The sequence below is a fragment of the Pholcus phalangioides genome, unplaced genomic scaffold (assembly GCF_987345545.1).
Source record: "Pholcus phalangioides strain wild (caught in Gottingen) unplaced genomic scaffold, Ppha-v1.0 ptg000008l_1, whole genome shotgun sequence".
Classification (NCBI taxonomy): domain Eukaryota; kingdom Metazoa; phylum Arthropoda; class Arachnida; order Araneae; family Pholcidae; genus Pholcus; species Pholcus phalangioides.
Genome location: NW_028301601.1, coordinates 21,835,218 through 21,852,926, shown reverse-complemented (window position 1 = coordinate 21,852,926; position 17,709 = coordinate 21,835,218). Strand labels below are relative to the sequence as shown.

The following is a 17,709-nucleotide window of genomic DNA, read 5'->3' as shown; positions in this document are numbered from 1 at the left end:
TATATCTTGGGTAAACGCCATACAAAAACTTCGTAAAGCGTCATTTTACATCCGAATTCGTGTCGAATGATGTCATCAAATTAAAAATATTTAGAATATTTGTATCGAAATTATTTTAATAAGATGAAAATTTTGTTAAGCTTGAAAAAATTTCAATTTCATAACACCATTGTAACAAATTACTTTTCCAGGATAGAAGTTTGGATTTCTGCAGTTGCTTAGCCCTGAATAATCATTAAAATGATGATGATTATTCCCCTCAATCCTTGTTTTTGTGGTGAGGGGATAGATATTTGTGTGAATTGGCCATTGACTTATCGGGTGATTGGAGTATTAAAAAAGGAACTTATCTCACACTGTTGATAATTTACAAAAAACGTAAATAACTTTTGAAATACAAGGGTTACGTATTTAGGCATTTTAACAGAAAACAAAATTTGAGTCCAGACTGCAGTGCATATCCGTTAACAGATTCTGTAACCAACTTCGAAATTCTGTGTTACTTCAATTCAGGCCATTCTCCCTCAGACATTTACACGGTTTTCTGTGATTGCATGTTGTTTGCTACAAAAAAAGAAAATGGTATACAGTCAAACCTCGTTAATGAGTCACTCTTGGGAGCGCAAAATATGACTTAGCAAGCGGAGTGACTTGTTAAGCGGGGTAAGACATAGCTGTGCCAATTCCTGTCTGAGGATAATTGGGACTTCCAAAAAGTGACCCGGTAAGCGGAGTGACGTGTTAACCGGGTGACGCACTAACGGGGTTTGACTGTATATGTATTTTGAAAATGTCTCGCATTTTTGTTCTTTCCACACAGCAGCGCCGTCTTTTGTGAGAATTCGTACCTAATTTTGAAATTCGTTTTGATTGAAAAGAGTCACTATTTCCCTCCAAATCTAATTAATTTCACTATTTACTACTAGCTATAATATCCGGCACTCTGTCCGGTTTTTCTTCTATTACTGGAAGGATTGAAAAAGGTGACAAACCATGATGAATAAGCTATTATGCATAGGTCTATACTGGTAAATATTTAAAAAGTCATTGTTGAGGCCCAAAAAAGCCCCCCCCCCCCATTTTTAGGTCCGACAGTTTTTTTGCCCATTTTAGGCATTTGCTCTGTTCTGACGAACTTTCACAGTAGCCTATCATTCAAGTCGAGCCCTGTTTAGTCTATTTCTCAAAATGTTTAGATTCGGTCTAAAATTGTAGATTTGTATAGAGAACATACACAGACAGACACACAGAAAATCAATTTAATATACACAGTCGAATCCCGTTTTAACGAATACCGTTATAGCGGAAATCTCGTTTTAACGAGCAATTTTCCAATCCCCGAGATAAGTTTATATAGGAACAATACTATGTAACCTGGAATTTCATTATAAATAAGCGATTTCTCCGGTCTCTTGGAGTTCGTTATAACGGGATTCGACTGTGTATAGATTTTGAGAAGATCATGATTTCGAAGCAATATCATGTTAATTTTAAGCAATATCATGATAATTTCAAGCAATATCATGATAATTTCAAGCAATATCATGATAATTTCAAGCAATATCATGATAATTTTAAGCAATATCATGATAATTTTAAGCAATATATCAAGATAATTTCTTTTTCCATTTCAATCAACGGCCGTACATATTCAAACGTGACAGTTATAAGAAGTATATCTTAATAAATATGAGTCCTCATCTTTAGTTTTGAATTTAACAACTCGGCTTGGAATCAATATCTAGAGTTTCATGGAAATTGCCAGAACTGAATTTCAAATTCACAAAATCAGAATTTGCACTTAATCAGTATCCCAGACAACGTAAATAAGTTTCCATCATATTTAGAGGTCGGTCTCAGCTATGTATACCAAGTTTTCCCACAAACATTTCAATTTCTGTATGTTTTGCGGGGAAACATAGTAGAAGGGGTGGAAAATTAAGCGGAATACCTCTAGGGCACAGTTTTAAACTTGCGCCTCTCGCTTTGTCTCCAAATCTTTCCCTCTCTCTCTCTCTCATTCTGCTAAGCAATTTATCAAACTTCCCTCCACAAAACCATAAATGAAATATACGAGCTGAACAATTTTTCTAACAAAACTCTGGGAAATCAGTAAAGAAATCTCAACGGGAAACTTTGACAAATGGGTTTCCTCTTGCAAAGTACTTAAGCTTCGAAACCTTTTGCATTTCCAACGTTCATGAAAAGTTCAGCATCTGATTTCTAAAACGTTTCCCGAGCCATAATAAATGTTATATGTATTCTTCCTACCCTGTTTTTTTTTACTCTTATATTTTATTCCTTAATTTTCTATTTTTCACTCAAGAAAATAACATATTTCACCTTAATCTCCGACGGGTTTTTCCAGCACATAAACAAACAAATCGTTCTCACAGAAAACCACTCTCCCCAATTTGAATTTCTCAAGCGACAATTTCGAAAATTTTGTTAATTAAACAAATTGCGTGATTTTTCAATCGGACAATTTGCGTTTGGAGAAAAGCCGAAAATCCATTTACTTTATGGGACAGGCTGGTTTTTTTTTTCCCCTTCAAATTCGTGGTTGGTTGGAATGTATTTCAATGCATTTTTCTTCTACCATGTTCAATTCAAGCTGATATTATAGTTATTTATCAGTGTTCAAGTGAGACGTGTATGGAAATAAGGTATTGAATATTCGGTGGGTTGGATCAATGATCTGCCGATGTTTAATGGTCTGTTGGATCGCCGCTGTGCGGGCGTGTGGGCATCGTGCTGGTCTCTCGTCCTGAGGATTTAGGTTCGAATCCCGTTGACGGCACAGTGGTGGGCGACTCAAGTTGGCTTACTGCGGTTTTCCAGCTTTGAGGAACAAATGTGAGTCGGTCTCCCATTTGAAAAAGTCTCTCCGCATCGATCAGGCAGGGCTACACGATACTGGCAAAACACGAAGACTCAATAATCTTTACTTCAGAAAATATAAGCCAGATGGCAGCATGGACACTAAACAAGCCCAACACGACAACATAAATACGTTAGGGCCAAACATACACTCAGAACATACATTCTCTCTGGCATGTGCCGATTCGTTAGAAATTCCGTATAGGACTGTGTATGAGGTGCATGTCGGTTTAAGTAGTAGTGGTGTAATATGTATATATTGGTCGATCATGATGTATTAATTGCTGAGCGTACTCAATGATTCAGCCCGTATTTTAAAAATTCCAAATTCACTTTGCTCAATAAACTCAATATTATTACTACTTTTAAGTTCTGGGAACCTTTTTTATATCGGTAAGCTGCCTAATATACAGTCGACTCTCGATAACAGGACCGGCCCAATAATCCGGCGATTTTTCTAGCCACAGAAGAGGAAAGCATGACACTGAACATCTATTCGCAGAAGTTTTTACGTTACGTGCTCACATTGAGACTCGACGATTCTGACAACCCTAACCGAATGATAACTATATCCGAAGGACATCTAAAAGCAAATATGGTGAACATCTCTCTAGCTTAATCGAAAGGGAAGTATGGAAATGGTACTCTTCGTATGAACAATGATATTATTGGTCGATTTTTCGAATTAAGAATTGCTTTGAAATTAGATGATTTTTTTTCCAAATTGCACTGTATACAGGGTGTCCTGTTAACGTTGATATGGAATTGATCTCTTCACCCATCCGTACGGTACAGTTGCAATTTAAAAAAAAAAAAATTCTCAAAAGGCGTTTAAAAATCACCCTCCTACTATCCTCCCCCAACATTTTTTAAATTTTTGAATTTTAATATCTCAGGAAACATTGCACTTGGGAACTTGAATTTTTTTTTTTTGTTGGCCTCAGGAGAGACAGGACAACAACTTTTCAATTGGAAGTGAGAAGAGAGGAGACCGTATAAAAGTTTAGATTTTTTCTTATTTTGTTACACATTGTATTTTCAGTTTCAAAACTAGTACAGGGTACTTTTTGAACGCGTTTCAAGCAATATTTTTAAATTTAAATTTTCAATTTCAAATGTATTTTACAATTTGTGTAAATACATGTTATATTGAAACTATACTTCTGTGATGGATGGGTGATGAGACGGCATCAGCACTTACAGGATACCCTGTATATGCAAATCAACCATGATTATTTTCGACTTTGGTGGGAAATCCAAGAATTATGTGATGAGTTGGCCGCATTCGCACTTAGAGTCAAAATTAAGGGACATAAACGTCCCTACACCTCCAATTTTGTAATGTAACAGCACTGCCAACTAAATATTAAACAAATAATTTTATTTCTTACATCACTAAGAATTTCAAATTGGAACCGAGTTAAAAGGACTTTCTGAAAAATGCATCAGAGGCAACATATTCATTTATTGAAAAAAAATAGTGAATGCTTCGGAAAAAACGGGACAAATGGTCATAGCATGTAGGAGTCGCCATTAAGTTTTCTGCCAAATGGAGGAATCGCGGTTGGAAAAGTTTTCAAATCACTGCTATATAGAATAATCATACACAACGTGAACTCAAATGTGAGGATTATACTGTAAATCTTAGGCCGAATTCACACTGGACCGACACGATAAGCGATACGACGACGATATCATGACATCGACATCGTCGTCGTATCGGTCCAGTATCAGCCCGGCTTCATATAAAATCATTGGATTCTTATCCGTAAAAAACTGAATTATTTTCTCTTCCGAAGACGTGTTAAGACTGAAATAATTCGATGAAATTCAGAGAAATTTAGGAATTTTTAATGTAAAAAACCAAAAAAAAGTGATCTGATACTTGAAATATTCTATTTCATTTGAGAGCCTCTCTTTCCTTGCACTAAAGATAAACAGGATAATCAATTCAATTTTCGGGAGCAGCTATAGTTGGATATGCAGGAAGAAAAAGTCATTTGTTTTAAAATGTTTTCCTATTTTCTCAGAGTTGAAATGCATTAAATTTTCCTCTTCGAGCGCAGTTCATGCATTCTCAATGCAATGGCGTTTTCCCTTCTTGTTTTATCGTTTGAAAACAAACATTATATACTGTATATATGCTATTTGAGAGCCGCTTCTTCCTTCCCAGACGTAAATTTCCTCCATTATTCGAACAGTATCATACACATTCTTATATGGCTTCCGTTCGCATTGCACGTATTTGCATTCGTGCAAGCAATGGCGACAGGCCAAGAATGTATAAAATTTTTGGAATAGCGTTCTTTTTTTTTTTTCTTTAGCAATTTAAATATGCAACTATGAAACACTTACTTCGGGAGAGACGTTGTAACAAATATCAAGCAATACACTGAAGTTGCTTCTTATTATTTGCAGCATGTGGTGCACGATATTTGTACAATAAATTCATTTTTTTTTGCTTATAAAGTAGAGCTGAATCCTGAATATATAGATATACAGTCTTCTTCGCTTATAATATACCCCTTTGGTGGTTTGAAAAACTATATGTTATAACCGACGTATATGTTATAAGCAATATCTTGAAAATAGCTTATACTTCCAGATCTGTATTTTTAACTGCAATATTCGCTGATATATTTCAATCCAAAACCGGAGAAAAGTTGCTAAATAATAATACGTAACTTAATTATAATATACATTAAATTCTTTCACATATTAACCAACATAAATATGGGAAAGTAGTCGCGTCTGTTAGTTTTGGCTGTTCTTTCCCAACTTTTCTTCTTAAATTTTGAATATCTTAGCGCATATTGCACTTAAAAACACGTCATTATTTTTGTTGACATCGGGAATAGCAGGGTAACAACTTTCTAATTGGATTTTTGGGGACACGGGAGACCATACAAAAAAATCATATTTCTTTTTTATGGCACACTCTATTTTCACTGTCAGAACTGGTACAGGGTGATTCCCGAACACACATGTTGAGCGTTTTTTTTAAAATTGGAACCATCGGTCTACGAGACCGTTTGATGAGATAAAGAGACCGCATTAGGACTTACAGGACGCCATGTGTAGCAGTTGCATAAATGCATAAATTGCGTCATTCAGATTTTTCCAGAGCATAATATGCTGATGCGGTACGTAAAATTTAGTCCAGATTGAAATTTTTTTTTTTTGTTGTTATCTTCTGAGGAAAAAAAGTTCTAAAATTTATTAGTGTACAAGGTATCCAGTGGATAGTATCGACCGTCCGATAATTACACACGTGATTCCTTGTAGAAAAAACTTATACGGAAAATTGTTTTCAATTTTGGTAGAATCGGGCGAGGATTTACGTAGTTATAAATTTTGAATTTCTGTGACGTGTCATTTTTGCAACGGCCAGTTACGCACCAAGCACACACTAAAGTAAGTTTGCTCCCTTCCCCTGCAGAGCGTTGCAGCTTTTCAAAAATGAACTGAGATAATAAATCTCGTTGGTCGCCAAGCTCGACCTTGTTCTTTCACGCGATTGGCGCTTTTTCTCCCCCATGTAGCGCGATGTTATAACCTTCTTATTAGGTGTTTCTTTCGTTCCCTAGAATGGAAAATTTATTACCAAGATTTGTTAAGTGTTAACCAAACAAGATTTGTTTGAAAATTTGTTTAACCAAATCAACTCCTTTTTTTACCAAAAATGCTTTAATTTGCTCTTCTTCATCATTAAGTGAAATTTTCGGGGGAACGTGCGCACGCACACACACACACATACCGCAACCCCTGCACGCATAGCACGCATAACACTGGGCGCACGCTATACATAGCTACGTTTGTATAATTTCTTTCTTGGTGCATCCTGATGAACAATAATCTACCACAGCGTTGCAGCATACAGTCAGCGTGGCTTGACTGTCGATAACCAACTTATTTTGTAACACAGGGGGTGTGCAAACTTAGGCCCGGAGACCAAATTACACCCGACCAGCGAAAGGTGTTCTGGTAGAGAAATATCAAAACACACAACACGATAAATGCTTGGGTTGACAAGCTCATAAAAAAAACAGGAAATAGGGGATCCATATCCCGCACACCAATTATCGCTAAAAAAAAAGTTTTCAAAGCCAAGTAAAAATGCCAATTTAAAGCCAGCCAAAAATTTTAGTTTAACCTCGGAGGTAGTGAATTCTAACACATTTGACACGTTCAAAAAGAAATACAATGAACATATTGGAACGACGAGAAGCTATCCGCGTACTCTTAGATAAGACGACCGCAATTTTTTTATGGCAGTTTATTTTATTTAATACTAAATGAATAGTTTCGTATTTAATTTAGTTTTCGTAAACAAATACACACTAATAGTTTCATTTTAGTGTGTATTTGTTTCCTAGTGATATAAGCTCTAATCTTAGGTTGCTGTATTTTAGTTATATTAGTGATCCATATTTTTTACAAGGTATCGCTTTTCAGCCACCTAATTGGACTATTTGCATTTTGCGACCTTTGTTTTTTTAATAATGTCAATTACAACCAAACATTGTCAAAAGCAAAGGTAATTGCAACCGGAAAAAGTTGTCAGAAGGAGGTATAATTATCATCTATTGCTGGAAAACCGTTAATGGCGAGAAATAGAGAGCTACTGCAAGTTGGCATGGTTAAAAATGTCATCAATGAAAAAAAAAATGTATATATGTGAAAAATATGTGGGATTTTGAATACATTTATACTAACTCTGATAGTCATAATTACGGTAGCCACCACGTATAAGAATTAACATGCTTTAAGAATCAAATCGGCCAAACTTTGTTTTAACATAGAAAATCATCGGTTAAAAAAATTGGATTTCTACTTATTAGAATCAGTTTTTTCTTCTTCAAAAACTGCCACCGTTCATTTCATGTGGTGGGAACTTGTAGAACGTTTTTGTTATTCACAAGGTATTCATTGGAGGACTACCTATTGATATTTTTACCTTTGTGAGAACCATCCGATATTGAGTGCTGCCTCCCATCCCCCTCCCTCCCGACACTGGTTACATCTTTGCAGTAACGCGAACTTACCTTCGGTGAATAACGAAATTTTCGACAAGTGATTCATGGTAAAAAAAAAACTGGTCAGAAACTAGTTTAGTCTTTTGTCAATTTATTCAATCCTTATTGTTTTTATCCGTTATATTTTTGAAGTTCCCAACTTCACCACATATATAGGAGCAACTGAGAAAAAATTTGCGTATATAAGAATCAACCACTTACAAGAATCAAAATAGATGAACCAAAACGTGACTCTTATAAGCGGTGCTACTGTACTATATTACAACTAATAAGACCTGAAAACCATCTCAAGTATTGATTTCAAAAACTCCAGTAAGCCTCGTTGAAAACGTGGAAAAACAGACTATATATTTTTCATGAAAAAGATACGCGATAGCCAAAATTACGGGAACGTTCCGTAAAATACGGGTCATATGGTCATCATATATATGTACAAGTTTCTGGCCCGCGAGCGTCAGAGATACAGCATATTAAGCCCGTGAAACTTGACAGGTTGTGCACCTTTTGCTGTAACATTATAAAGGCATTTGCTTATCAAATCTGCAAGAAGAAGAAAAAAACACAATTCTTTTAAATAAAATGTGTGAATTCACGTAAGAAGAGAATTTATTTTCCACTCATCTTATATATTCACAATTTGAAATTGTACATTTCTTCAGGGTGTGTGGAGAAGGGGGAAACACCATCTCTCTTCAGATTACAAACACACTTCTCAAGATTCTTGTTATCGTAATTTCAATATAAAATAGCAGCAAGAATTTGACAAGTGGGGAATCGAATAAGTATTTCATGTTGAAATTCGAAACAATTCGGAAACTTCTGGAAATTTATATTCGCTCTGATTTGTGTGTGCTGCCGCTTTCCCTTCCTTATTTTGACGATAAAACTTACAGGTTATTTGAATACAAATATGCTCATTAGTCATTGTTTGAAATTTGTGTTTTGGAAAGATAAATATATACAAGGTGGGCAAAAAGTCCATAGAAACTTTAAAAATTCGTAGATACCGGAAAAATAACAGAAATTAAAAACTGTTTGCAGGGTTAGCATCGCTAGGTCACGGGAATTTTTTCAAGACAGAAAAAAAAAAAAAAACTCAAAAACAGCCGATAGGTGGTACTGACGTACTAAAGTAAAAGAAAATATACGCAAATAACGAACAGAATGCCTCCAAACTAATTATTACATCAGTATGTGTTACCTTACCTCCACCATAGGGCATAACACATTGCCGGCGAGTCACAAATCCAGCAGCGACAGGATCTGTGCCTAGAGATTGGCGCAATTGCTTGCGGATGGACGAAGAAACTAATTCAAACCCACTACCACTTTATGGACTGGACCAGTCGTTAAATAACAAGATTCTCTCATGAAAATTTGGAAACAAATTGACTGTTTGTCCTCACGAGAGTCATACGGTGACATTACGATTTCTGCATGACCCCCACCCTCCCATACTGAAGCAATGTCCCTTTATGGAGCCTTCATGGTGATAGATGAGAATCGTTCCAATGTGATACTCAGGCCCCTAGGCTGGTATCTTTGCCGGGTCCACAAGCCAGATTTTTCACGGATCATTCTATAGTGAATTTATGGCAAGAAAAACTAGAAAAAGTATAGCAATTTGCCCTTAGCCCCGGGGCAGAAGCCCCGTCAGCCCCATCCTTGTGAAGGCTGCGGATTTCTAGCAATTGGTAGAAGCTACGAAGATCTCCAATTTTTTACTACAAACTCTTCTAGAAATTACCGGCACATGTTGACAGAACCGCGAGCTCAAAAAACTGAACTTAAGCCACGCGCACACAGACTCCTGTCAGCCTGTACAGTTCGAGAGTTTGCAGTTATCCAAAATGGTTATTAAACAGGCCATTTCCCCATCAGGCCACCTGAACAGTCCGCCAAATCTGCACAATTTTGTATTCACACACGTTCCGGAAATACCGAAGGCCGTTACCGCCCAGTTTTTCCTCAGAGCATTTCCGGAATGTGTATGAGGCTCTTAAAGTAGCCCTAGTCATTTAGATAGTTTAAAAAAGCACGTGAGGGGCCAGGCATGTACGAAAATATTTATGTTATACCAAAAGGAATGGGGTTATTTTAGGTTGCCTTTGACAACATGCATACAAATACGAGATTCTAAGTAACATGCATACATACAAATACGAGATTCTAAGTAACATGCATACATACAAATACGAGATTCTAAGTAACATGCATACATACAAATACGAGATTCTAAGTAACATGCATACATACAAATACGAGATTCTAAGTAACATGCATACATACAAATACGAGATTCTAAGTAACATGCATACATACAAATACGAGATTCTAAGTAACATGCATACAAATACGAGATTCTAAGTAACATGCATACAAATACGAGATTCTAAGTAACATGCATACAAATACGAGATTCTAAGTAACATGCATACAAATACGAGATTCTAAGTAACATGCATACAAATACGAGATTCTAAGTAACATGCATACAAATACGAGATTCTAAGTAACATGCATACAAATACGAGATTCTAAGTAACATGTACAAATGCATATGTAACAAAAGAAGTTCAAACTTTATATTACCATCGGGGGTGTTCTGGTGCAGGCCCTAAAAGACCCCGAGTCATGTTCATTCAGGTACAATTTCACAGTAAATACATGTGAAATTACAAAAAATTCTGGAGGTGGAATCTTGGGACTTTAAGTATACCGAATCAAGGGCAAAAAATGAAGGTTTTATTTCCAAATCACTATGTTGAGAAAGTTGTCTCCTTTGAATAAGAAGAAAAACCACTGTAAAAATGTTTCAAAAATCGGTTGATAACTTCGTACTTAGAGTTTATAGAAGTTTATGAAATTCCACGATCGACACGCGACTAATTGTTATGCTTATTTTATGGTTCAATAAAAACAAAATATATAAATTAAAACATCATTAATATTTCAGACTTTACCGGTTGCGCAATGTGTTCGAAAAACGGGAATTGATAAAATTTTCGCTGTACTGTTCCCTCGTTGCCGGATACATGCTCGTTCCTCGTACATACACCAAGCTCATCGCCACAAAATCATTGTTAGCAGATGAGAGTTAAACTGAGCGCAACAACGTTGAACTGTGATCGATTTGAAATATCAGCTTCAGATGTTCTGCAAGACATCGGAATGATAACCGACACAGATTTTTCCCATGTGGTTGACAAATGTAAAATCAGATTTTGTCAGGATGGATTCGAAGTTTATATGCACGTCTAATGAGAAGAAATTTGTACCCTTTTTTTTTGTTTTTTGTTTTGTTCTTTTCTGCCGAGTTTTACACAGCAGAAAAGAAGATGCTGTCCTTTGTCAAAAATATATAAACCAAGTATTTTCACAACAACAGAGGAAAAATAACATATTTTCCGTGATACATTCCGGCGATATACATAACCGGCGATTCAAGAACTTGAATCGACTTAGTTTGGACATGTTTCCTCCTTCCTCGAGTTCTACAGCCGACATAACTCAAAGCATTATTTCTCATCTGTGTAAACTAGAAATATCGCTTGAAAAGCTACAAATGAGGAGGTGTGACGGCACTGTCACTAACACCAGCTGGAAGAATACAACTGCACGTAAGAAGACTGCGACAGTGGAGAGCGTGTGTCTACTAAACTGCAACGAACTCATTTTCCGTCATGTTTTTGAGCATTTAAATGGGTAAAGTTGATTGTTGGTGGTTCCAACCTACTAGCAGCGAATGCAGAGCCGATATCCAACTCAAGAAAATCTCGCAACTGGAAGCAACAGGTCTACAACAGTACAAATGTCCAATCACTATACTCGCAGTTTGAAATATATAGATAGCAGCATTGAAAAATCAGACACAACACTGGAGATACGCACTCGGAAAGTTAGGCATAAACACTTAAATTTCCAGCACAACTCACTCTGTAGTTGATACCGCATGGCGATAGACCTGAGTTGTGCTCGTATTGAAAAAAAAAAAGTATATGAATTGTGCAAGTCTAAAGCTTTTTGAGACCATTGGCCAACAGCTCACAGGATGCGTATAGCTCCCTGTGGTGAAGTATGAATCAGTCGATTGTGATTCCAGAAGTAGACGGAAAATTGCTGAGAAAAAACCAGTAGTATTTACTAGACATATCCGAAGCAATATTAATTCTGGACATTTCCCAGAGACTATCGATATCCGGGTCCTCTGTCACTTTCTAAGTGGATAACTGCGGCAAATAGAGTGCTTAGGTGGTATATAAGTTCGTCCAATGACTGTGAGAACTTGAAACAAGTAGTTATCTTCCTCTTGCGATCATGCATGCCTGTGTGATTCAACATAAAAAAGAACAAATATCTTACTGACAGCCCAAAATATAATTTTTATAGCAATGCAAACATTGCGGTATTTATCTGACGACCTACTTCAAGTTGTTAATCCAGTAATTGAATGCATTGCGTTCTTTGTAGACCCTGAACTGTTGGCTATGATCGGTGATGATATAGAACATGAGACCTTGGATATAAGAGGTTTCAAAGTACGACAACCCGCATCTAAAGGCAAACTATTAGACACTTCATGTTACTTAAGATAAACTTTGAAACTACCCGATTATACTGACATTATTTACTGGAATACTTACCCGTTGTTTTCTCCTCCAATGCTACGGGAAGTATGTGGTGATGATATTAAGCCCGGCGATTTCAAACTTGGGACCCACGCCCCACAAGGGGGCAATCTGAGTTTTTCTATGAAGGCTCGTGGAAACTTTTTCCGGACTCCCTTAATTTCTTATATCAGTTCAAATTTTTAATTTTTAAACAATTTCTTGACTTCTTTTATTTTCCCTCTTTCAATGGAACAGGTTTGACTAAGGGTTCTTAATGTTTAGTGTTCCACGGAAAATTTGTGCCGGTAAGATAATTTCCAAGGACCTCCCCCCCAACCCCCTGTGCACAGAAAAATGAAGGCCACGAATTCCTTTAAATAATAATAATCTGTATATAGTAATGTACAGCCAATGAGTTAATTCAGAATAAGGACTTACCGGGCTATTAGGACGTGGTGTGGTTTTTTTCTATGATTTTGTCCGCAGTTGTGGTTGACATCTTCAGAGGTGGCGCTGATGCTACCAAATGTCCTTCTTATAAACTTTTCCGGCATCACTTGCTATGGAATGTTATCGTCGGCACTCAGTAGTAACAGACTCACCTCCGAAAGTGGCTGCGTCCGCTGCGTGCGAAACGTTTGAAAGAAATAGCAGACCGTGACCTAACAGTCTGACGTAGTCATTCTCAAAATAAATCATGCCAGCCGTCAGAGTCCATACCGAAGCAATGGGTTAATTGTTTCCTTATCCAAAGTCGATAGTTCGATTCATCACCTTATACAAATTGCATTCATGGATAAAAACCACCCTGATTTCATGCATTCTTACGTCAAACTTGCCGTAAGAGTGCTCTTCTTTTGATGATGTGTGAAGGCAGTGCTCGGACTAGAAGAAGGTTGAAGATCTACGCCTCCATAATGTTTTCTTTTTTCGGCACGTAATTCTATGTAATCCTCAAAAATTCGGATTCTGTTCTCTTTCAAGCATATAAAAATGAATGGAAGTGTTTCTCTCACATTTCTTCTTTCCACATGAATGAAATCATGTTTCAAACATTGTTACTTGAATTTAAAAAGAATTAAATTTCACGAAGTACTTCAAAAACTGAAAATTAAAAACCCATTTCACTCCAGGGTAGAACACGAAGCCTTTTTCTTGTAGTAGCAGCAGTAGTGAATGTTGTTGAAATTACGTTTTGTAGGGATGTGGACTGAATAATTTTTCTTTTTCAGTCATTCTTTCCATAGTTTTCTGTTGTTTGCCATGACTAGCTGTTGAATGAACGGACTCGGGTGGTGGAAATTTTCAATGAAAGAGAAAGAAATATATTGCCGTAATTCAAATATTTCTGCATCTCAATTCTACAGAATTTGAAAAATTTAATAGACTCTATAGAATTAAGGACAAGAAATAGTTGGATAATAATTATGATTGGCAATATTTCCTCACGTGTCAGCATTTGATAATGTAATAAATATATTTTTTTTAATTATTCCAAAATAAAATAAATCGCAATGGACATCTCATTGCCCAACTCCAAATTCAAATATTTATTTATCTTAATCTCATAGAATTTTAAACCGTAGAAAGAATGTAGAGATGAGGTCAAGAAATATTTGAAATTTTTATCCGATTCCGAATATAACTATTTATTGATCTTAATGCCACACAAAATTTTAAATTAGAGGCACTGTAGAATTAATACCAAGAAATATTTGGAAAACAATGCTGACTGCAGACAAATGTTTATTCGTATCTGCGCTTGATAGCGTAAGAAATGAGTTTCTTTGATCTTAATTCGTTTTTTGATCTTAATTTCTTTGATCTTAATTCTAGAGAATTTAGAAAACTAGAGATACTGTAGTATCGGTATCGAGAATTATTTGACCAAGAACGCTGATTCCTGAATAATATTTATAACAATATCCCTATAATTAATCTTAGTAATACAATAAATTCGTTTTAAAATGTTGTCCTCCCCTACATTTTCCTGTACGCACATGTTTTCCCTTACAATCTTGAAAAATTACGATTCTACTCTCTTTCAAGCACATGCAAATGAAATTGTTTCCACTCACATTTACCTCTTCCACATGGAAGAAATCATATTCTAAACATTGTTACTTAAAAATTTGAAAGAAATCAAATTTCAAAAACTAGAAAAAGAAAAAAAGCCATTTGAGTTCAAAAAGGGAGCCGAATCCGAAAACTTTTCTCGTAGTAGAGGCAGCATCGAATGCTGTTGAAATTACGTTTTGTAGAGATGTGGACTGAATAATTTTTCTTTTTCTTCCATTCTCCTCATATTTTTCTGTTCTTTGCTATGACTAGCTCTTGAATGAACGGACTCAGGTGGTGGAACTTTTCAATGGAAGAAAAAAAAATATGGCCGAGCTATTCTCACCTCTTTGGGCAGAGTTTAAGTATACGACACTCTGCCTTAACTTACTTCTAGTTCAAAACGTGATTCGAGTTGGAAAAAACTTAATTTCTACGCCCTTTTCATATGATGTCGTCCCCTCTTTTGCCATGTACTTATTTTATTTTTCTTCTCCTTTCCTTAGTGGTTCTTTACAAATTCCAGCAAACAGCAAAGTTCTTGTTTGATCAAGGAATGTGGGTCACATTTTCCACCCACACACAGTGTTATAACTCGATTCTAACCCTCTCTGGATTGCATTCTGAGATGGTTATTTTTCTCGGTGAAAATAAGTAGATTATGTAGACACAGCCCCATTTTATTCTTCTTCTTTTTTCGTTCGCTTTCGTTTATATTTTTCTTATAAGATGTGGTGTATCTTGTGGTAGTCATTACAAAAGGATCGGGGACTCTTTTTACCTGCGTAATGTATCCAGAATAGGTTGACAGTTCCTATAGGACTTTCCGATGACTTTTTATGTATTTTTTAAATTATTTGTTTAGTTTTTGCAGATTTTTGAATGACTTTGGTACTTTTTTTACCTTTGGATTGCTCAAAATTACTAATTTTCTTGTGCCGTATTTTTTACCAAGGTATTTTTGTCGTATTTACCCGAATTTGCTTTCATGCCGGGAATTATCGAGAGCGAACATTCCGGGAAATTCCAATCACAGATTCTTGAAAAAAATATTAAATGTCTTTATTTTAAAAATCTATTCGATTGGGTGAATGCAAACTGTGATAATGATTAAGCTTTGTTTTCCCCGGTATGCCGGGAACGGACTAGAACCCAGCCGGCCACTTTGAGGGAACACGGCTTATCCTCTTAACTACTTTCATTTTTAACCGTTTTAAATGGGTTTAATGTTTCTTTTTTCAAGTTAAGAACTTCAGGTGTACGTAAGGGCATGATCGATCCATATTAATTAATTTATTTATCATTATTTTTTAAAGGATCATTTTGGCATACAATGAACACAAATCAGTGGAAAAAGAATGGTTAGTTTCGGCTCAGGTTTGAATGAAAAGGATATGCAATTTCTTGTTTTGGTGGGTTTATTTTTTCCCTTCAAATCTCGAACCCTTGAAACTTTATTTACTTGATTTACGGAAAATCTAATTGTTTTATTATGCATGCGACGGTGAAAGTTATAAATCTGATCTGGTAATATATGCATAATCGTCTATCATTTTCGCAAATTTGATATACAGGGTCAACGAGAAATCCTGAATCACTTTCAAAATTTATAATAAATTAACCAATTGACATAATAAAGTCCGGTTTGCACTAAAATACTTCTATCATAGCCTATAGTTCTTTCTGATGATGACGAAAATTCAAATCTCACTCACGGTTGACAATACAACTCGACAACAGATCACAATTCACTATACATAAAACTACAATACATCAACATGAGTTCTTTTTTCAGCTTAGGATGCATCTAAATGGGTAGAAAGAGTACTCACCCTTTTTTTACCTGTTGGAATATGGTAGTTTTGTGTAATGAAAATTGCCATATAATAATAATTACGCACCGTTTGTGTCGAGTTTTATGTGCTCTGCCGTGCTTTTCGTTTCGCAGCACCACCTGTGAGTGGAATTTGAATTTTTTTTTTAATTTATTGAAAAAAGCAAAAAAGCTAAATGCCATGATAAGTATTTAATTGCAAACCGCACCTATTTTATGTCGATTGTTTGCCTTTGTTATCAATTCTTACAATGTTCAGAATAGGACTACTCCTGATCAACAATGCATTTTTTGATATATTTTGAATTTATCACATTTACCGGTGATTATGAATAATTTCAATATCTTATTGGGGATTTTCTTTTATAAATTTGCAAAAACAATACTACAATTTATCGGATGTTTTTTGTAAACTTCGGTATAGATCACAAATTTTATGAATGTTGTTTTGTTTGCACACGGTGATAATGTGTAGAAAGCCAACATTACAAAACAAAAAAATAGTTTTTTTATGTTTTAAATTTTAAACATTTATTTTAATTTGATTTTTAGTGGAACATACGTGTACGGTACGTGTCGCCTACGGGGAAAATTTTTAAACTGATTAAATAAAGGGAAGAGAGGTAGTAATTATTACATACATATATATACAGGGTCCGCTGCAAAGAGGGGGGTATAGCATTTTACTGGCGAAACGCTGATTTCAAATAACGTGTGATACCCAGATATGACATTCATGTTTGAAGGGATTGCAATTATTAAAATTAAAAAAAATACCATTTTATACACTCCCCATATGCCCCAAAATCTGATTGGAAAGTTATTGTTTTGTCTATTTTGATGCCAACAAAAACTTCCACGTTTTTAATTGCGATATTCACAGAGATATTCGGATTCAAAAACGAAGGAAATTTTGGAAAAAACAGCGTTAAATGCGAGTAGAACGGGTTTTCCGCATTTAACGCAGTTCTTTCGAAAATTTCTTCCGTTTTCGAATTCGATAATATCTCTGTGAATATTGCACTTATAAACATGGATTTTTCCCATATGCCAAATGATTTTTGGACATATGACAAAACATCAGGAAAGACAGGGCAACCACTTTCCAATCAGGTATTGGGGCACGCCGGGACTGTATAAGAAATTATTATCATTATTATTTTTAAACTATACAACCCCTTGCATTATGAATGACATTTCTGAGTATTGCACGTTATTTGAAAACTTTTTCTAATTAGAAGTGTAACCTCTAGGATCTCTCAACGGTTCGCCAGAAAAATTTCATGCCACC

At 35.6% G+C, this 17,709-nt stretch overlaps 1 protein-coding gene across 1 annotated transcript in view; it reads right to left on the bottom strand.

Moving 5' to 3' along the window:
- Nucleotides 1-8,370: 8,370 nt before the first annotated feature.
- The window catches only part of LOC149083983 (uncharacterized), a 40,590-nt gene continuing 31,251 nt past the window's right edge, over nucleotides 8,371-17,709 (bottom strand). The window contains exon 2 of the mRNA XM_089235243.1: nucleotides 8,371-8,456. Coding sequence (XP_089091369.1) covers nucleotides 8,371-8,456 — 86 coding nt within the window. The remainder of the gene's footprint in view (nucleotides 8,457-17,709) is intronic.